Genomic DNA, 15,777 nt, shown 5'->3' on the forward strand with positions numbered 1-15,777 from the left:
AGCTAGCGCCTCCTCTGAAGAGCTGACTACTGTGAGTTTGGTATGTAAGCACACAGAAATATATTATAGTTTGTGTTCCTGTTTGGACCAGTAGCTTATATTCTACAAAGTACAGTCTTCACTGACTAATAAGTACTGTTTCTGATTCTTTATTTGAATATTCTCATCGGTTCATTTTCATCAAGCTGTCATCCCCACTTACCCACTGAGCATGCTCTTGTGAAGGTCACCAGTGATGTCCTCATTACTAAATTAGAAGTTTATATTTATGATAATTCTTCATTTCTCAGCAGCATTAACTATCTTGGATCTTTTCCTTTTTCTTTTTAAAAAAATTAAGCCAATTGGGGTGACATTGGTCAATAACATTATATAGGCTTCAGGAGTACGATTCTATAATACATCGTCTTTCTATCACAGTGTGTGTTCACCGGCTCAAGTCAAGACTCCTTTTATCACCATGGATCCCCCTTTCCCCTCTTCTACCTCACCCACCTCCTCCCCTTTCCTGAAATCACCATGCTGTGGCTTTGTCTGTAAGTTTTGCTGTTGTTGCTTAACCCCTTCACCTATTTCACCAGCACTACCCCCACCCTTTCATAATGTTTTGATTTACATTTTCCTAATAGCTAGTGAATTTGAGCATTTTTTTATACATCAGTTGGACATTTTTACGTCTTCTTGGGAGAAGTGTTTATTCAGGTCCTCTGCTCATTTTCTAAAATTTAACTTTATTGTTGAAAGTATTTTTAGTTAGATTTTTTGGTTCTTGAGTTGTATAAGGTCTCTATATAGTTTGGATATAAGCCCCTTAGCAGAGGTATTGTTGGAGAATATCTTCTCCCACTAAGCTGGTTGCCTTTTTGTTTTGTTGATGGTTTCTTTCACTGTGCAGAAGCCTTTGAGTTTGGTGTAGTCCCGTTCATTTATTTTTACTTCCTTTGCCTTTGGGGACTGATCCACTTTATTACTCATTGCTCTAAATGGTAAAACAAGATGCACTGTGTTTGGGCACAAACTTTTTCTCCAAGGAAATATTGAATATCTTTTTCAGCTCTTTCTCTACTTCTTCTACATTCAGTGTCTTAAACTCCACCAGATCCATGTTATCCTTGTAACTGAATCTTCGATGCATGAGAGTAAAACCCACTAAGCAGTAAACTCCATCTGGGGTGTGCACGGCACAATAAGAGTCTTTTACACACACAGATGCTGGAGATGTCTGAAAGTATGAATTCGGAGACTCAAAATCTTCAATTGTTCGAGGTTCAAGCGTAAAAGAGAAGATCTTTCTGTACTTGTTCTTTTCCAGGAGTTCAGAATTAAGGAATTCTTGGTTTGGAACGTACTGCTCTCTTCTGATTTGGTCCAGGTACCAGGTTCCTCCCTCTTCTGTCAAGCGGAAGATGCATGGCATCTGAGGCTGATCCTTCCCAGAAATTAACTCCAGAGGCTGCCTCATCTGGTAAGAGCTTCCATACCCAGCATCAACTATGTACTTCCTGCCACCCATGGTCACCATCAGCAGGGGGTGCATGATAGCTCTGGTGTATCTTTCAGTTGTAACATTGTAAACATTGCCTCCCAGCATCGTGGTCTCAAAACCGATTGTGGTCAGAGCCCAGTACAGAAGTTGATTGATCTGGCAACACCACCCACCCCGGTTCTTCCTCACAAGTTGATCAAAAACAGCCTCCAAGCCCAATTCCATGGGTTCCCCACAATGGATGTTAAGGTTCTCAAAGGGAATGGCCTGGATCTGGTGCTGAAGAATGTCAGTTAACGTTTCCAGGTCCACTTTGTTCCTAAAGTTCTTATAACCAATTCTTTCAAAATACGCTTCGATGTCCATGATCCCCTATGGCAAGGAAAAGAAAACAATACACATAGTGTTACATTTGCAGTTGGATTTCCTTAAGTAGGTTAATTATAGTAATGTATTTTAAGTATATACAGACAAATGCTAATGTTAAAGTGGTTATAAACATCTGTAATTATAATTCTTTTAAAGATTTTTTAAATTCATTTTTAAATAAAAAAATTTTTCATTATTGTGTTATTTTTGACATATAAGATATGTCAGTTGCCGAAACCGGTTTGGCTCAGTGGATAGAGCGTCGGCCTGTGGACTGAAAGGTCCCAGGTTCGATTCCAGTCAAGGGCATGTACCTGGGTTGCGGGCACATCCCCGGTGGGGGATGTGCAGGAGGCGGCTGGTCGATGTTTCTCTCTCATCGATGTTTCTGACTCTTTATCTCTCTCCCTTCCTCTCTGTAAAAAATCAATAAAAAATAAAAAAAATTAAAAAAGATATGTAAGTTTAAGGTGTATAATGTGATGATTAGATACATTTATATTGCAAAGTGATTACCATAATGAGATTAGCTAACACCATTTAGTAACCTTTTTTTGTGTTGGTGATTACTTTTAAGACCTACTCTCTTACCAACTTCCTTTTTATTTCTTTTTGTATATCATATAGTATTGTTAATTATAGTTAAGATGCTTTTTATTAGATTCTCTAGACCTTATTTATTTTCTAGCTTTCAGTTTGCACCCTTTGACATACATGTCCCCACTTCTCCTAACCCCCTGCCCCTCTAATTCATGGCAACCACCATTCTACTCTCTGTTTCCATGAGTTTGGCTTTTTTTTTAGATTTCACATATAAGTGAAAACATAAAGTATTTGACATTATTTGTCTAAATTATTTCACTTAGCATCATAATGCCCTTAAGATCCATCCATGTTGTGGCAAAAGCTATGGTTTTCTTCTTTCATATGGCTGGATGGACACTTAGGATGTTTTCATTTCTTGACTCTTTTCTATGATGCTGCAATGACATGGGGGTAGAGGTATCTCTTCAGGAATGTGTTTTCATTCCCTTTGGCAGTATACCTAGAGTCGGATTGCTGGATCACATGATAGTTCTCTTTTTAATTTTTTGAGAAACCTCCATACTGTTTTCTATAGTTGCTGTACATTCTCACCAGCACTATACAAGGATTTCTTTTTCTTCACATGACCTCACCAACACTGGTTGTTTCTTGTCTTTTATATAATAGACATTCTAACAGTTTCAGGTGATATTTTATTGTGGTTTTGATTTGCATTTTCCTGAGGTTTGTGACGTTAAGCATCTTTTCATGAACCTGGTGGCCACTTGTAATACTTTTATAGAAAAATGCCCATTCAAGTTTTCCATCTATTTTTTAGTTGGATTATTCAGGGTTGTGTGTTTTTTTTCTATTGAATTGTATGAGTTTCTTTTTTTCTTTATTGATTAAAGTATTACATATGTGTCCTTATCCCCCCATTGTCCGCCCACCCCCTCACTCATGCCCTCACCCCCCTGGTGTCTGTGTCCATTGGTTAGGCTTATATGCATGCATACAAGTCCTTTGGTTGATCTCTTCCCTTTACCCCCACCCTCCCCTGCTTTCCCTCTGAGGTTTCACGGTCTGATCAATGTTTCTCTGTCTCTGGATCTGTTTTTGTTCATCAGTTTATGTTGTTCATTATATTCCACAAATGAATGAGATCATGTGATATTTATCTTTGACTGGCTTATTTCGCTTAGCATAATACTCTCCAGTTCCATCCATGCTGTTACAAATGGTAAGAATTCCTTTTTTACCGCAGTGTAGTATTCCATTATGTAGATGTACCACAGTTTTCTAATCCACTCGTCTGCTGATGGGCACTTAGGCTGTTTCCAAATCTTAGCTATGATAAATTGTGCTGCTATGAACGTAGGGGTGCATATATCCTTTCTGATTGGTCTTTCTGGTTTCTTGGGATATATTCCTAGAAGTGGGATCACTGGGTCAAATGGGAGTTCCATTTTTAGTTTTTTGAGGAAACTCCACACTGTTCTCCATGGCTGCACCAGTCTGCCTATGAATAAGTTTCTTGTATGTGTTTGATATTCACCCCTTATCAGATAGATGGTTTACAAATGTTTTCTCCCATTCTACAGGTTGCATTTTTAATTTTCTGATTATTTCCTTTGCTGACTGCAGCTTTTTGGTTTGAAATAGTCCCACTTGTTGATTTTTGCTCTTGTTGCTTGAGCTTTTTCTTGTCATATCTAAACAATCAGAGCCAAAACCAATGTCAAGAAGCTTCCCCCTATGTATTTTCTAGTAGTTTTACAGTTTGGGAGTACCTTTCACTTTTTAAACCTTGTGAGTTAATTTTGTGAGTGAGGGTCAATTTCATTCTTCTGCACATAGTTGTCCAGTTTTCTATGTATTAAAGAGACCATCCTTTCTCTGTGTAACATCATTTACTCCCTCGTCAAATATTATTTGACCATATGTGAGTGGGTTTATTTCTGGGATCTTGATTCTGTTACTTTGTGTAATGTGTAATTTTTATATCAGTAACATGCTGTGTTTTGTTGTTTCATTTTTTTAGTTATCTAAACTTAGGACCTTCCCCCCAGTTTTATCTATAATAATAAAAGTGTAATATGCTAATTAGACTTGCTGTCCTTCCGGACAACCTTCTGGACCAAGCCGGGGCTGCAAGGGAAGCTTGGGTCACAGGTGCCTGCTGACGGCCGGAGGGAAGCCCGGGTCCCGGGTGACAGAGGGAAGCCCGTGCCAGCAGCTGGGGGAAGGAAGGTCTACTCTTGCACGAATTTCATGCATCGGGCCTCTAGTTGAGATGTAATTGACATACAGCAGTGTCCTTTAAGCCTTTATACTTGAGTTAAGTGATAGCACACTACCATATTACATTATTAAAACATTCTCAGTTACTACATACTTTACCAGCATATTTTATATTCTCATATGTTTTCTTTTGCTATGTAACATCCTTTTCTTTCAGCTTTAAGAACCCCTTTCAGCATTTCTTGCAAAGGGGGTTTAGTGGTGATGAATTCCCCCAGCTCTTGCTTATTTGGGAAAGTGTCTCTTCACTTTGGAAAGACTACTTTGCTGCTAAGTATTCTTGTTTGGCAGTACTCCACCTAGTGCTGGCCTCTGCTGGGAACCTGGGCTCAGAGGTGCCCCCTGGAGTCTGGGTTCATGGACATTAATAGGAAGCCGCCCAGGGCCACAGGGATAGTTCTGCTGGGACATGTCTTGGTTAGCTCAAGCCCACTGGGAGCTGCCCTTGGTGTAGGGGAGCCAGCTGGTGCTGGGATGAGCCTGAAACATGGGCTTACCGAAACGGAAGCTTGTTGTCATGGGAATCAGCTTGGGCCTGGGTGGGCTAAAAGCCCGGTGCCACTGGAAAGGCCTGGGACCATGTAAACCAGTAGGTACTGGTGTGGATCAGGGAGCCATCTAGGATCCTGGAGCTGAGGAGTCTGACTGGAACCAATAGGCTGTCTGTGGTCTCTAAGCCGCATATGGCAGCCTGAGCTTGCTAGAACTCAGGTGGGCCAAGAACCTCATTCACAGTAGTTCTCTGAGAGCCTGTAGCCAATGAAGCTGATTTGAGCAATACAGCTGTCTAGAGCTATTGGAGTTGGCAGGAACTAGAGTGAAACTTGGGCCTCGATTTGTGAGAGACTGATGGGAGGCTGATGCCTTTGGAACTGCCTTGGGGCCACAGGAAACACCTAGGGCTGCTCTAGCTGGTTGGCACCAAAGTGAGATAGGGACTTGGGTTATGCAGGAACCTGCTGAAAGCGTGGTGCTGTGGGAGCCAATTGGATCCATAGGTGCTGCCTACAGCTGTTGTAGCCAGGAGGTACCAGGGTTAATGAGGAACTTAGATTAATAGGGACTCCTTGGGTATCTGGTACCAAGGAAGTTTCTGTGGACAATGGGAGCTACCTGGGGCTCCTACAGCTGGCTGTCACTAAGATGAGCCTGGAGCCTTGGGTCATGGGATCCTAATGGGATCTTGTATCATAAGGTTACTGATGCTGTCAGGTGCTGGGTTGAGGCAAGGTCCTTGGTTCATGGGAGCCTGCTGGGGGCCTGGTGTTGTAGAAGTTGCTGAGTGTTTCTGTTGCCCCTCCTAATGTCATTACTTTTGGATTCTCCTATTTGTCTTTTTTGATCAGCTATTCTTCCCATTCTGCTAGTGTTTCTGCTTTCTCTACTCTTAATGACTAACATTTTCCCCCCAAAATCTATATAGTTCATTTCATTTCTTCTCATCCTAACTTGCATCTGTATCCTTCATCAACATCTACACAAGCTCTAAAACTCTACCTCTCAGACACAGAGAGAACTACTATAATTTAACGAGCCCATCCCAAACCCTCTCTGCCTCGACCTGCAGAGCAGTGCTGAGTAAGTAAAGAGGGTGGGTGATGTGGCACAAGAAAAATATTGTTTAGACCTGCCTGACTGTTTTGTTCTTGGGTTGTCCTACATTCCTTTTATTTGGAAATTACTTTATAACTTTTCTTTAAAAGCTATATTTTGTTTTCTGTGTATTTTTAAAATATATTTTATTGATTTTTTATAGAGAGGAAAGGAGAGGGACAGAGAGTTAGAAAAATCGATGAGCGAGAAACATCGATCAGCTGCCTTCTGCACAGCCCCCACTGGGGATGTGCCTGCAACCAAGGTACATGCCCTTGACTGGAATCAAACCTGGGACCTTTCAGTCCGCAGGCTGATGCTCTATCCACTGAGCCAAACCGGTTAGGGCTTCTGTGTGTTTTTTAAAGATATGTTAACTTAGAATTTAGTAATTTCAAGTCCATTCCACAGAAGCCAGTTCTGTTAGGTTCCTGGATGTAAGCAACATGTTATAACCAAATTATACCTGAGCATTCCATGACTCAATTTAAGGGGTTGTGTACTACTAAAGTTATGATATATGGTAAAATATGGAAGCATTTAGAAAATAGTTTCTAGGATCTAACTGACTGAAAACATTATAAAGTTTACATATTGGCTTGTTGCTTAGCTATGTAGTGATACACTCCTTTTTTGACTTGCTCATAAATATAAGAGAAGACTAAAAGGCACAGAGTAAACACACTTAGGGAGCCCACTGAGATGTCTCAGAAAAGCACTTAATATCTTTCTAAGGAAGTTAGATGTAGAATAATTTTTCGTTTTAATTCAGAACACTTAGAATGTTTCTTCTTCCAGGTCCAAACTCTAGAATTAACAGAAAAAAAAATGAAGAAAACTACTTGGGTATTGGCAGAAAAGCAAACTCTTTAGAAGGGAGAAACTATCAGGCTGGCATCAGAACATTCCACAGTAATATGTTACCAAGTTAAGAGAAAAGTCTGATCCCAAAATACTATTCTCAGCTAGAATTTTATTTAATCACAAAGGTATCATGAATATGAACATAATCTCAAAAATGAAAGAACCTGAGGAATGAATGAATGATGAGCTAACTACCCCAATAAAGTGTTACCTCCTAATTGGCCAATGAAGTGCAAATTAAAATGAATAAAGAACGAAGAGAGAGGCCACAGCAAAGGACTGATGGACAATATTGGCTCCTTTTATTACAAAACTAAGAGTAGAAAAGTTATGAGAGTTGTGGGTATTGAATGAACCAGTTTTATGGAAATAGAAATGTTAAATTAACATGTTTACTTGAACAAAAATATATAGTAAAAGTTGACTCTTTTTTACTAAATTTGATTTCTAATGTGTTTTCTGCACATTAGTGGAATCTTTTAGAAAGTATGTCCTATCCCCGTGGTCGGCAAACTGCGGCTCACGAGGCACATACGGCTCTTTGGCCCCTTGAGTGTGGCTCTTCCTAAGCCTTAGGAGTACCCTAATTAAGTTAATAACAATGTACCTACCTATATAGTTTAAGTTTAAAAAATTTGGCTCTCAAAAGAAATTTCAGTCGTTGTACTGTAGATATTTGGCTCTGTGGACTAATGAGTTTGCCGACCACTGTCCTATCCTACAGAAACATTTTTTAAGTCCTTATGATACACTAAAAAAATTCCGAATTCTTTGAAGAGAAAAAATTTTCCTAATTTCAACACTAAGAAGGAACTATAATCAATAATTTGGTGTATTTATTTCTAGTCTTTTTCTATGCAATTTAAGAGAGTTTAGGAAATGTTTATAAAGTTTTATCCTTTATTTTTTTCTCAATTCTAGAAAATATGATTTTTCTAACATGTAATTACAATTATTCTGATTAGCTTTCTCCTAAAGATTTTACAAAACTTTTAGAAATAAAAATACAAGTAAACAAATAATCGATTAATAGTAATTACTATTTTTTAAATACTTACTATTTTCTAGGGTCAAATTTAAGAATTTGATACCTATACTTATATTTAATTCTAAGAAGAGGAAGTTATAAGTTCATGGATTGAAATTATTTACCCAAGATTACTCATTTATCTAGTATTTAAACTCAGATCATCAAAGTTGCCATGCCAGAAATGATGTTGTATATTAATCTTAGTTAAAGGTGATGATTAAGTAAATGGAAATGTGCTTATGTATGTGATATGATTAAAGTAGGAAGAGTCTAAGCAGATGACCTGCATCAATAAGATGGATGTTCTAGTGAACCAATATCTGAGCCCAATGTTGAGTATATCTCAGGAAAGAAGAAAGACGCAGGAGTAACTCACCAAAAGCAAAAAATGAAATGTAAAAATTAAAGATACCAAATTTCTAGGAAAATTTGATCAAGCATAATCTGGTTAAATGACTGAACTGGAAAGGCAGGAAGCATCCAGTATAATAATTGGGGAAGAGTGGAGCCTGAAGGGAGTTGGAGAGGGTATTCGCTGTCTAAAGTAAATGAAACCCATTAGACCTATTGGCCTCCACCATGAACAGAGGGGTAAGGAATAGAGCATGCTCAGTGTACCTAGAGGGGGCACATGGGATTGATGAGGCTTCAGGACTGAGGTTACTATGAGGAGAATTCTGTTTGTACCACCCAGGTCCCTTCAGATGTCTTACCATGTCACTGTGCCTCTGGACTGGCTTCTGTGTCCTCATGCTTAAGGACCTGCACCCCAGCCTCTCTTTGGAGGACCTCTTAAGAACTCCTGGAACTGACTTTCCTTCCTATGCAGACAGCTGGCAAGCCAGGGAATGCCTATCCTGCCAGGGCAGCTCTACGTGAATGAGTTTCTGGCTCAAGGTATTATACCCTTGCATTGTGTCTGGCAAAGTCTAAGACATAATTCACAGCCACACTGAAACTGAAGCTGAAGCTGGGGATTTTTCTGAATCTCATACCCACTAGGATTCTTCCTCTATCCAATCTCTCTTTTCCAATACTTACTGGTCACTCCCAGGAGCACTTCCGTAATAAATTACTTGCACATAAATCCTTGTCTGAGTGTCTGAATCTTGGGAACCTGACTTGAGACACATGAGTGGTGCATTTTGGGAAGTTGTGTGGAAGAAAGGTCAGATACACAGAATGAGGCCAATTTCAGAGGGCCTCGCACATCAGACAAAAGAGGGACCTCTTCCTGTGGATCACAGCAATGCCTGTTGTTTTGTTGAATGGTCAGTATTGAAGTTGGACCTACTGTTTGATTTATCCCTCTGCCATATGCTACTTCCTTTGCAAATCACCCTCTTGGATATATCCCTGCAGAGCAGATTCATATGCAGAACGGACTTGTTCCCCATCTCTAGAATTCTTTCACATACAAGAGCAATTTTCAACTTGGTTAAAGATCTTTCCTCTTCACCTTAAATGAAACTGTAACCAAGAGCCTAATATAGAAGAAGAAAAGCTGATTGATCCAGAAATAGTCTGCTCATGGAAGCTGGTTCTGACTCTTTAAGCACATAGGCAAGCAAAGTAAGTCTCAGGGTGGGATAGAGTAAATAGTTGAGAGTTAACAACTTCCATTTGAATCAATAGTTTCGTGAGCATAAAACTAAAGTGAGGGCCCTTCCAAAGGGAAGGAGCAGGTTATCTCCCCCCCAGCCCCCCACCCCCCGCCCAAAAAGAGCCCGCCCAGGTGTTGTGGTGGATGTTGAGCCAGAGCAGGGGAGCAGCGCCTGGAGCTGAAAGCCCTTAAGCCCCTGGTTGCTGGGCTGTCTGCTCTCCCATGGAATTCTGCAAAGCCCTGCCAGGGAGGGTGTCCTCAGTCTGCCTGACAGTGAAGGAGTTGATTCTTGTAGTTTATGGCTCCTGGAGATCCTCCCCTGAGTCTCCTTCCAGTAGTTTGACAATGCATCTCAGCCTCCCTGGCTATTTGGATTAAAGAAGTTCTGATCACGTAATCCAGAGGGAGCAGGAATGGTTATGCACCTGCCGCCAGCAGAACTAACTGGGCCCTTTGGGACACTCCCGTTAGGGACAGAAGAGATGGACATCACTGTTTCAGTTATCCAACGTGGGAATTCAGTTCCCTGAAACATTCGCTCTTTAATCCTCTTCTTTGATGTCACAAGCCTTTTAAGTAAGCTCTCTAATGAGCTTCATTTTACTGGCATAGAAACTGACTTTGAGCGATGCTCAGGTCTCACAGCGAGGATGTGGTATGGCTATGACCCCAATCCCAACAGTTTGGCCCAAAGGTTTGTTATGTCCACCATTACACTATAAAGCATGTCAGAATTTTTTGAAACACCTTTGGACCTGAAATTCAGGAATGGTGCAGTATCTAGTCTCCTGGACTCACATTGGAGATAAGATAAATCCCCAGTTTCAAAGCATAAAAAAGTTACTTACCAAGTCTGCTAGAGCCCACACAGGGACAAGGGTGACTGCAGTCCTCCCACTTGCAGAGCCAGCACAAGAAGTGAGCTGTCCAAACTGCTCCTTCCCTGGAGTCTACTTATGGGAGAGTCACCCAGGGATCTCTGGGAAATGTAGGTGTGGGGCCTGAGGTTGACCTTGTGTGCCTCCTTTTCAAATCAAGTCATTGGAGAAGATTAGAAAGGTATATTACATAATGAGTCCCAGCCACAGGCTGTGAGGAACATGTCCTGTGTTTGGCACAGTTCCTGCTTTTAAGGAACCTGAAGCCAGATGTCCTATGTGTAATGTGGGTTTTGGGAGGGCCCAGGAAAAGCAGATCCATTAAGCTAGAGGAGGCAGAAAACAGATGTTTCAAATCACTCTCCTTGGGTTATGATACTGTTTTGTCATCAATTTCCATGAGGCCCCTCAGTTACTATTCTCTTTCCTTTCATCTTCCATCCTCAGTCCCATTCATCACTCCCCACCCCATGAGGCCCTATATATGGTGATTGAAATGAGTGCATATATGGTATGAGTGTGATGTGTCTACGGTAGTGTGGTGGTGTTTCTGCTTGTGTTTTTAATTCACATTAATGATATTGCTCTATAAAACCTGCTGTTACTTATGCATCTCCCCCTATACTATGTTTTAAAATGTATGAGACACAATTGTTGCTTCATGCCCTCTTTTGGGCACCAATGGTTCTAGTTCATAGCTCTCCTGTCCTATTGCATGGACTTGGGAGGCCTTTCTCTTGTTTTGTGCTTATGCAGGCTAGATGAGGATGCAACTTAGTGCTCCTGGGAGCACCACTCAGCTCAGGCTGATGAGAGTTGAAGGATAAATACTCTCAAGTTCTGCCTGCTTAGGTGGGACTACTCTGGGGCATGAACAACACTGCCGCCCCTCCCACAGTCGTCCTCTCTAAGTCAGAGTCTCCCAAAGAGCTGGAACCGCTGCAGAAGCTCTTTATCAGAGATTTGAGCTTTGAAACAACCTGTGAGCGTCTGAGAAGCCTTTCTGAGCAATGGGGACGCTCACAGACTGTGCGGTGATGAGACATCCAAACACCGCGTGCTCCAGAGGCTTTGGGTCTGTCATGTGTGCCATTGTGGAGGAGGTGGGTGCAGCCATGAATGCAAGGCCACATGAGGTGGGTGGAAGAGTTGTGGAACCAAAGAGAACATTCTCAAAGACCTGGTGCCCACTTAACTCTGAAAACGATTTTTGTTCGTGGTATCAAAGAAGACACTGAAGAACATTACCAAAGAGATTATTTTGAACAGTATGGGAAAATTGAAGTGATTGAAATCATGACTGACCGGGGCAGTGACAAAAAGAAAGATTTGCTTTTGTAACCCTTGATGACCATAACTCTGTATGCAATGTTGTCATTCAGAAATGCCATCTGTGAATGGCCACCACTGTGAGGTAAGAAGAGCCCTGTCTAAGCAAGAGATGTGATGGCTAGTGCTTCATCCAGCCACGAGGTCAAAGTTGTTCTGGAAACTTCGGAGTAAGTTGTGGAGGTGGTTTTGGTGGGAATGACAACCTCGATCCTGGGGGAAACTTCAGTGGTCAAGATGGCTTTGGTGGCAGCCATGATGGTGGTGGATATGGTCGCAGTGGGGATGGCTCCAGTGGATTTGGTAATGATGGTGGTTATGGAAGAGGCTCCCTGGTTACTCTGGAGGAAGCAGAACCTGTGGAAGTGGTGGACAGGGTTATGGAATCCAGGGCAGTGGCTACGGCGAGAGTGGCAGCTGTGACAGCTATAACCATGGAGGAGGCAGAGGCAGCTTTGGCTGTGGTAGTGGAAGCAATTTTGGAGGTGGCAGAAGCTACAAGGATTTCGGCAATTACAACGATCAATCTTCAAATTTTGGACCCATGAAAGGAGAAAACTTTGATTATTTTATTTTCTCATCACCATTTATTTCCTCTATGCCCTTTTCCACCTCCACCCATCTCCCTTCACCCCTGCAATCACCACACTGTCATCTATGTCCATGAGTTCTCCTTTTTGTTCTTTTTTGCTCAATTCCTCTCCCCCACCCTCCCCTCAACCCCTGAGCTGTCTGCCTGCTCTCTATGTGTCTGTCTCTGTTTTGCATGGTAGTTCATTAAATTGAAAGGAGGAAACTTTGGAGCCAGAAGCTCTGGCCTCTATGGTGGTGGAAACCTATACTTTGCCAAACTATGAAACCAAGGTGGCTATGGCAGGTGCAGCAGCAGCAGTAGCTATAGCAGTGGCAGAAGGTTTTAATGACTTCCAGGAAACAAATCTTAGCAGGGGAAGAGAGCCAGAGACATTACAGGGAGGCTACAGGTTACAACAGATTTGTGAACTCAGCCAAGCACAGTGGTGGCAGGGCCTAGCTGCTACCAAGGCCTAGCTGTGATCTATTAGATAAATCAAAAATAAGAAAAGCAAAAGCTTTTTTAAAGAGAGAAGATTGAACTTTTCTCCTTTTTAAAAAATATGTTTTATTGATTTGAGGGAGAAAGGAAGGGAGAGAGAGATAGAAACATCACTGAGAGAGAAACATTGACCAGTTGCCTACCACACGCCCCCCACTGGGGATTGAGCCTGCAACCCAGGCATGTGCCCTGACTAGGAATCCAACCAGAGACCTTTTGTTTCATGGGTTGACGCTCAACTACTGAGCCACACCAGAGGACTCTTTCAACACTTTAAATATTTCACTTTTTGCTTGCATGGTTTCTGAAAAGAAATTTAATAAAATGTATATTTAATAAAATATATATTAAATTTAATAAAATATATATTTTGAACAATAGATATGCAGAATGGACTATATTTTGTTCAAAATAATAATAGCAACAATGTATTATGTGATTATGGCTAATTGGTAAGTGAAATGAATGACAAGTGTAATGAAGGATGTGAAGAAGGATTTGGAATACTGTACAGTATTATAAAATATCTGCATTATATATGAAGCATTACCAGATTAGTTGTGGAAGTATGCTGCAAACTCTTGGGCAAGTAATGCAAACATTTTTTAAATAAGTACAATTGATATGCTAAGAGAAGACAGACATGGAATCCTAAGATGTTATATTAAAACTAAGAAGGCAGAAAAGGCAGGAAAAAAATGCAACAAACAAAAAACAGTTAAAAATATGATAGATATGAATCCAACTACTAAGTAACCACTTAGATGTGAATAGCGTAAGTACACTAATTAAAAGACATACAATCTAGCCCTCGCTGGTTCGGCTCAGTGAATAGTGTCGGCCTGCAGACTGAAGGGTCCCGAGTTTGATTCTGGTCAAGGGCGCATGCCGGGTTGCAGGCTTGATCCCCAGTGGGGGGCATGCAGGAGGCAGCCGATCAATGATTCTCTCTCATCATTGATTTTTCTCTCTCTCTCTCCCTCTCCCTTTCTCTCTGAAATCAATACAAATATATTTAAGAATAAAAAAGACAATCTTAATTAATGAACAAAATAGATCCAGAGACATAGAGGCATGGACTAGACTGCCAAACCTCAGAGGGAAGATAGGGGTGGGTGGGAAGAGATCAACCAAAGAACTTGTATGCATATATGCATAACTCCTGGACACAGACAATAGGGTGGTGAAGGCCTGGGGCAGGGATGGGGGGGGGGGAGGAGAAGACTAGAAGGGGTCAATGAGTGGGAAAAGGGAACATATATAATATTTTCAACAATAAAGATTTTTTAATTAATTGTTTAAAATAAAAAATAAAAGACATACTATCTTCCAAGATTTAACCAGGAAGAAATAGAAAATCTGAACAGACTGATTACTAGAAATGAAATTGAATCAGTAATCAAAAAACTGCCAACAAACCAAAGTCCTGGGCCAGGTGGCTTCACAAGTGAATTCTACCAAATATTCAAAGAAGGATGAATACCTCTCCTTCTCAAACTATTCCAAAAAACAAACAAACGAAAAAAAAAACTGAAGAGGAGGGAAAGCTCCCAAACTCATTTTACAAGGCCTGCATTACCCTAATATGAAAGCCTGACAGAGTCCAGAGTGAAGAGACTGGAAAAAAATCGTTCACCTATGGATGAGGACAGTTGGGGGAGGGGGGTAAGGGTAGAGGATGGGGTGGGAACCGGGTGGAGGGGAGGTATGGGGGGAAAAAAGAGGAACAACTGTGATAATAATAATCTGAACAATAAAGATTTAATTTTAAAAAAATTAGTCTTCTAAAAAAATAAAAGAAAGAAAGAAAGCCAGACAAAGATACTACAAAAAAAGAAAGAAAGAAAATGATAAGCCAATATCCCTGATGAACATGGATGTAAAAACCCTCAATAAAATATTAGCAAACCAAATCCAACAATACATTAAAACAAATCATACACCATGACCAAATGGGATTTATTCCCAGGATACAAGGTTGGTTCAATATCCACAAATCAATTAACATGGTATAGCACATAAACAAAATGAAGGATAAAAATTATGTCATGATCAATAGATGCAGAAAAATCATTTGACAAAATCTAGGAACTGTTTATAATAAAAATTATCAGCAAAGTGGGGAGAGAGGCAATATACCTCAACAGAATGAAGGCCATATGTGACAAACCATAGCTAACATCATGCTCAACAGTAGAAAGTTAAAAACTTTTTAAGATCAGTAACAAAACAAAAATTCCACTCTCACTTTTTCCAGACAAGAAATTAAATACATCTAAATTGGAATGGAAGAAGTAAAACTGCTATGTGCAGATGACATGATACTATATACTAATTCTAGAAGAAGAAATATAAACAGTAAATAGTCAATACATACATATCCATCAATAATTGAATCTAAAAATCAAAATAAACGAACAAGGAATCTATGAACAAAGTAATGGATAAAATAGAACCAGAGTTGGGAAACATGGAATAAACTGAGAAGTGGGGAGGGGGGCAGGAAGAGATTAAAGAACTTATATGCATACGTGCGTTACCCGTGGACACAGACAATAAATAGGGGCGGGGTGGGATCCGGGTAGAGGGGGGCAATATCAGTAATACTCTCAACAATAAAGAGATAAAAAAAAAAAGAAAGAAAATTAAGAAACAGTCTAATTTGCGATTGTATCAAAAAGAATAAAATAGGCGTGCGGAACGGGGCTCGGGCGCATGGCCGCC

The 15,777-nt window shown here is 40.6% G+C and overlaps 1 protein-coding gene across 1 annotated transcript; it reads right to left on the minus strand.

The window, feature by feature from the left end:
* Positions 1 to 979: 979 nt before the first annotated feature.
* Positions 980 to 1,852, minus strand: LOC118652085 (arylamine N-acetyltransferase 1-like). The gene has a single exon (XM_036301957.1). The coding sequence runs from the start codon at positions 1,850 to 1,852 to the stop codon at positions 980 to 982; it is 873 nt and encodes a 290-aa protein (XP_036157850.1).
* Positions 1,853 to 15,777: the final 13,925 nt, after the last annotated feature.

Source organism: Myotis myotis, unplaced genomic scaffold (assembly GCF_014108235.1).
Source record: "Myotis myotis isolate mMyoMyo1 unplaced genomic scaffold, mMyoMyo1.p scaffold_m19_p_3, whole genome shotgun sequence".
NCBI classification, from domain to species: domain Eukaryota; kingdom Metazoa; phylum Chordata; class Mammalia; order Chiroptera; family Vespertilionidae; genus Myotis; species Myotis myotis.

What these genes read in the sequence shown, in the direction of transcription:
- LOC118652085 (XM_036301957.1), bottom strand. Translation starts at nt 1,852, where the DNA reads ATGGACATCGAAGCGTATTTTGAAAGAATTGGTTATAAGAACTTTAGG.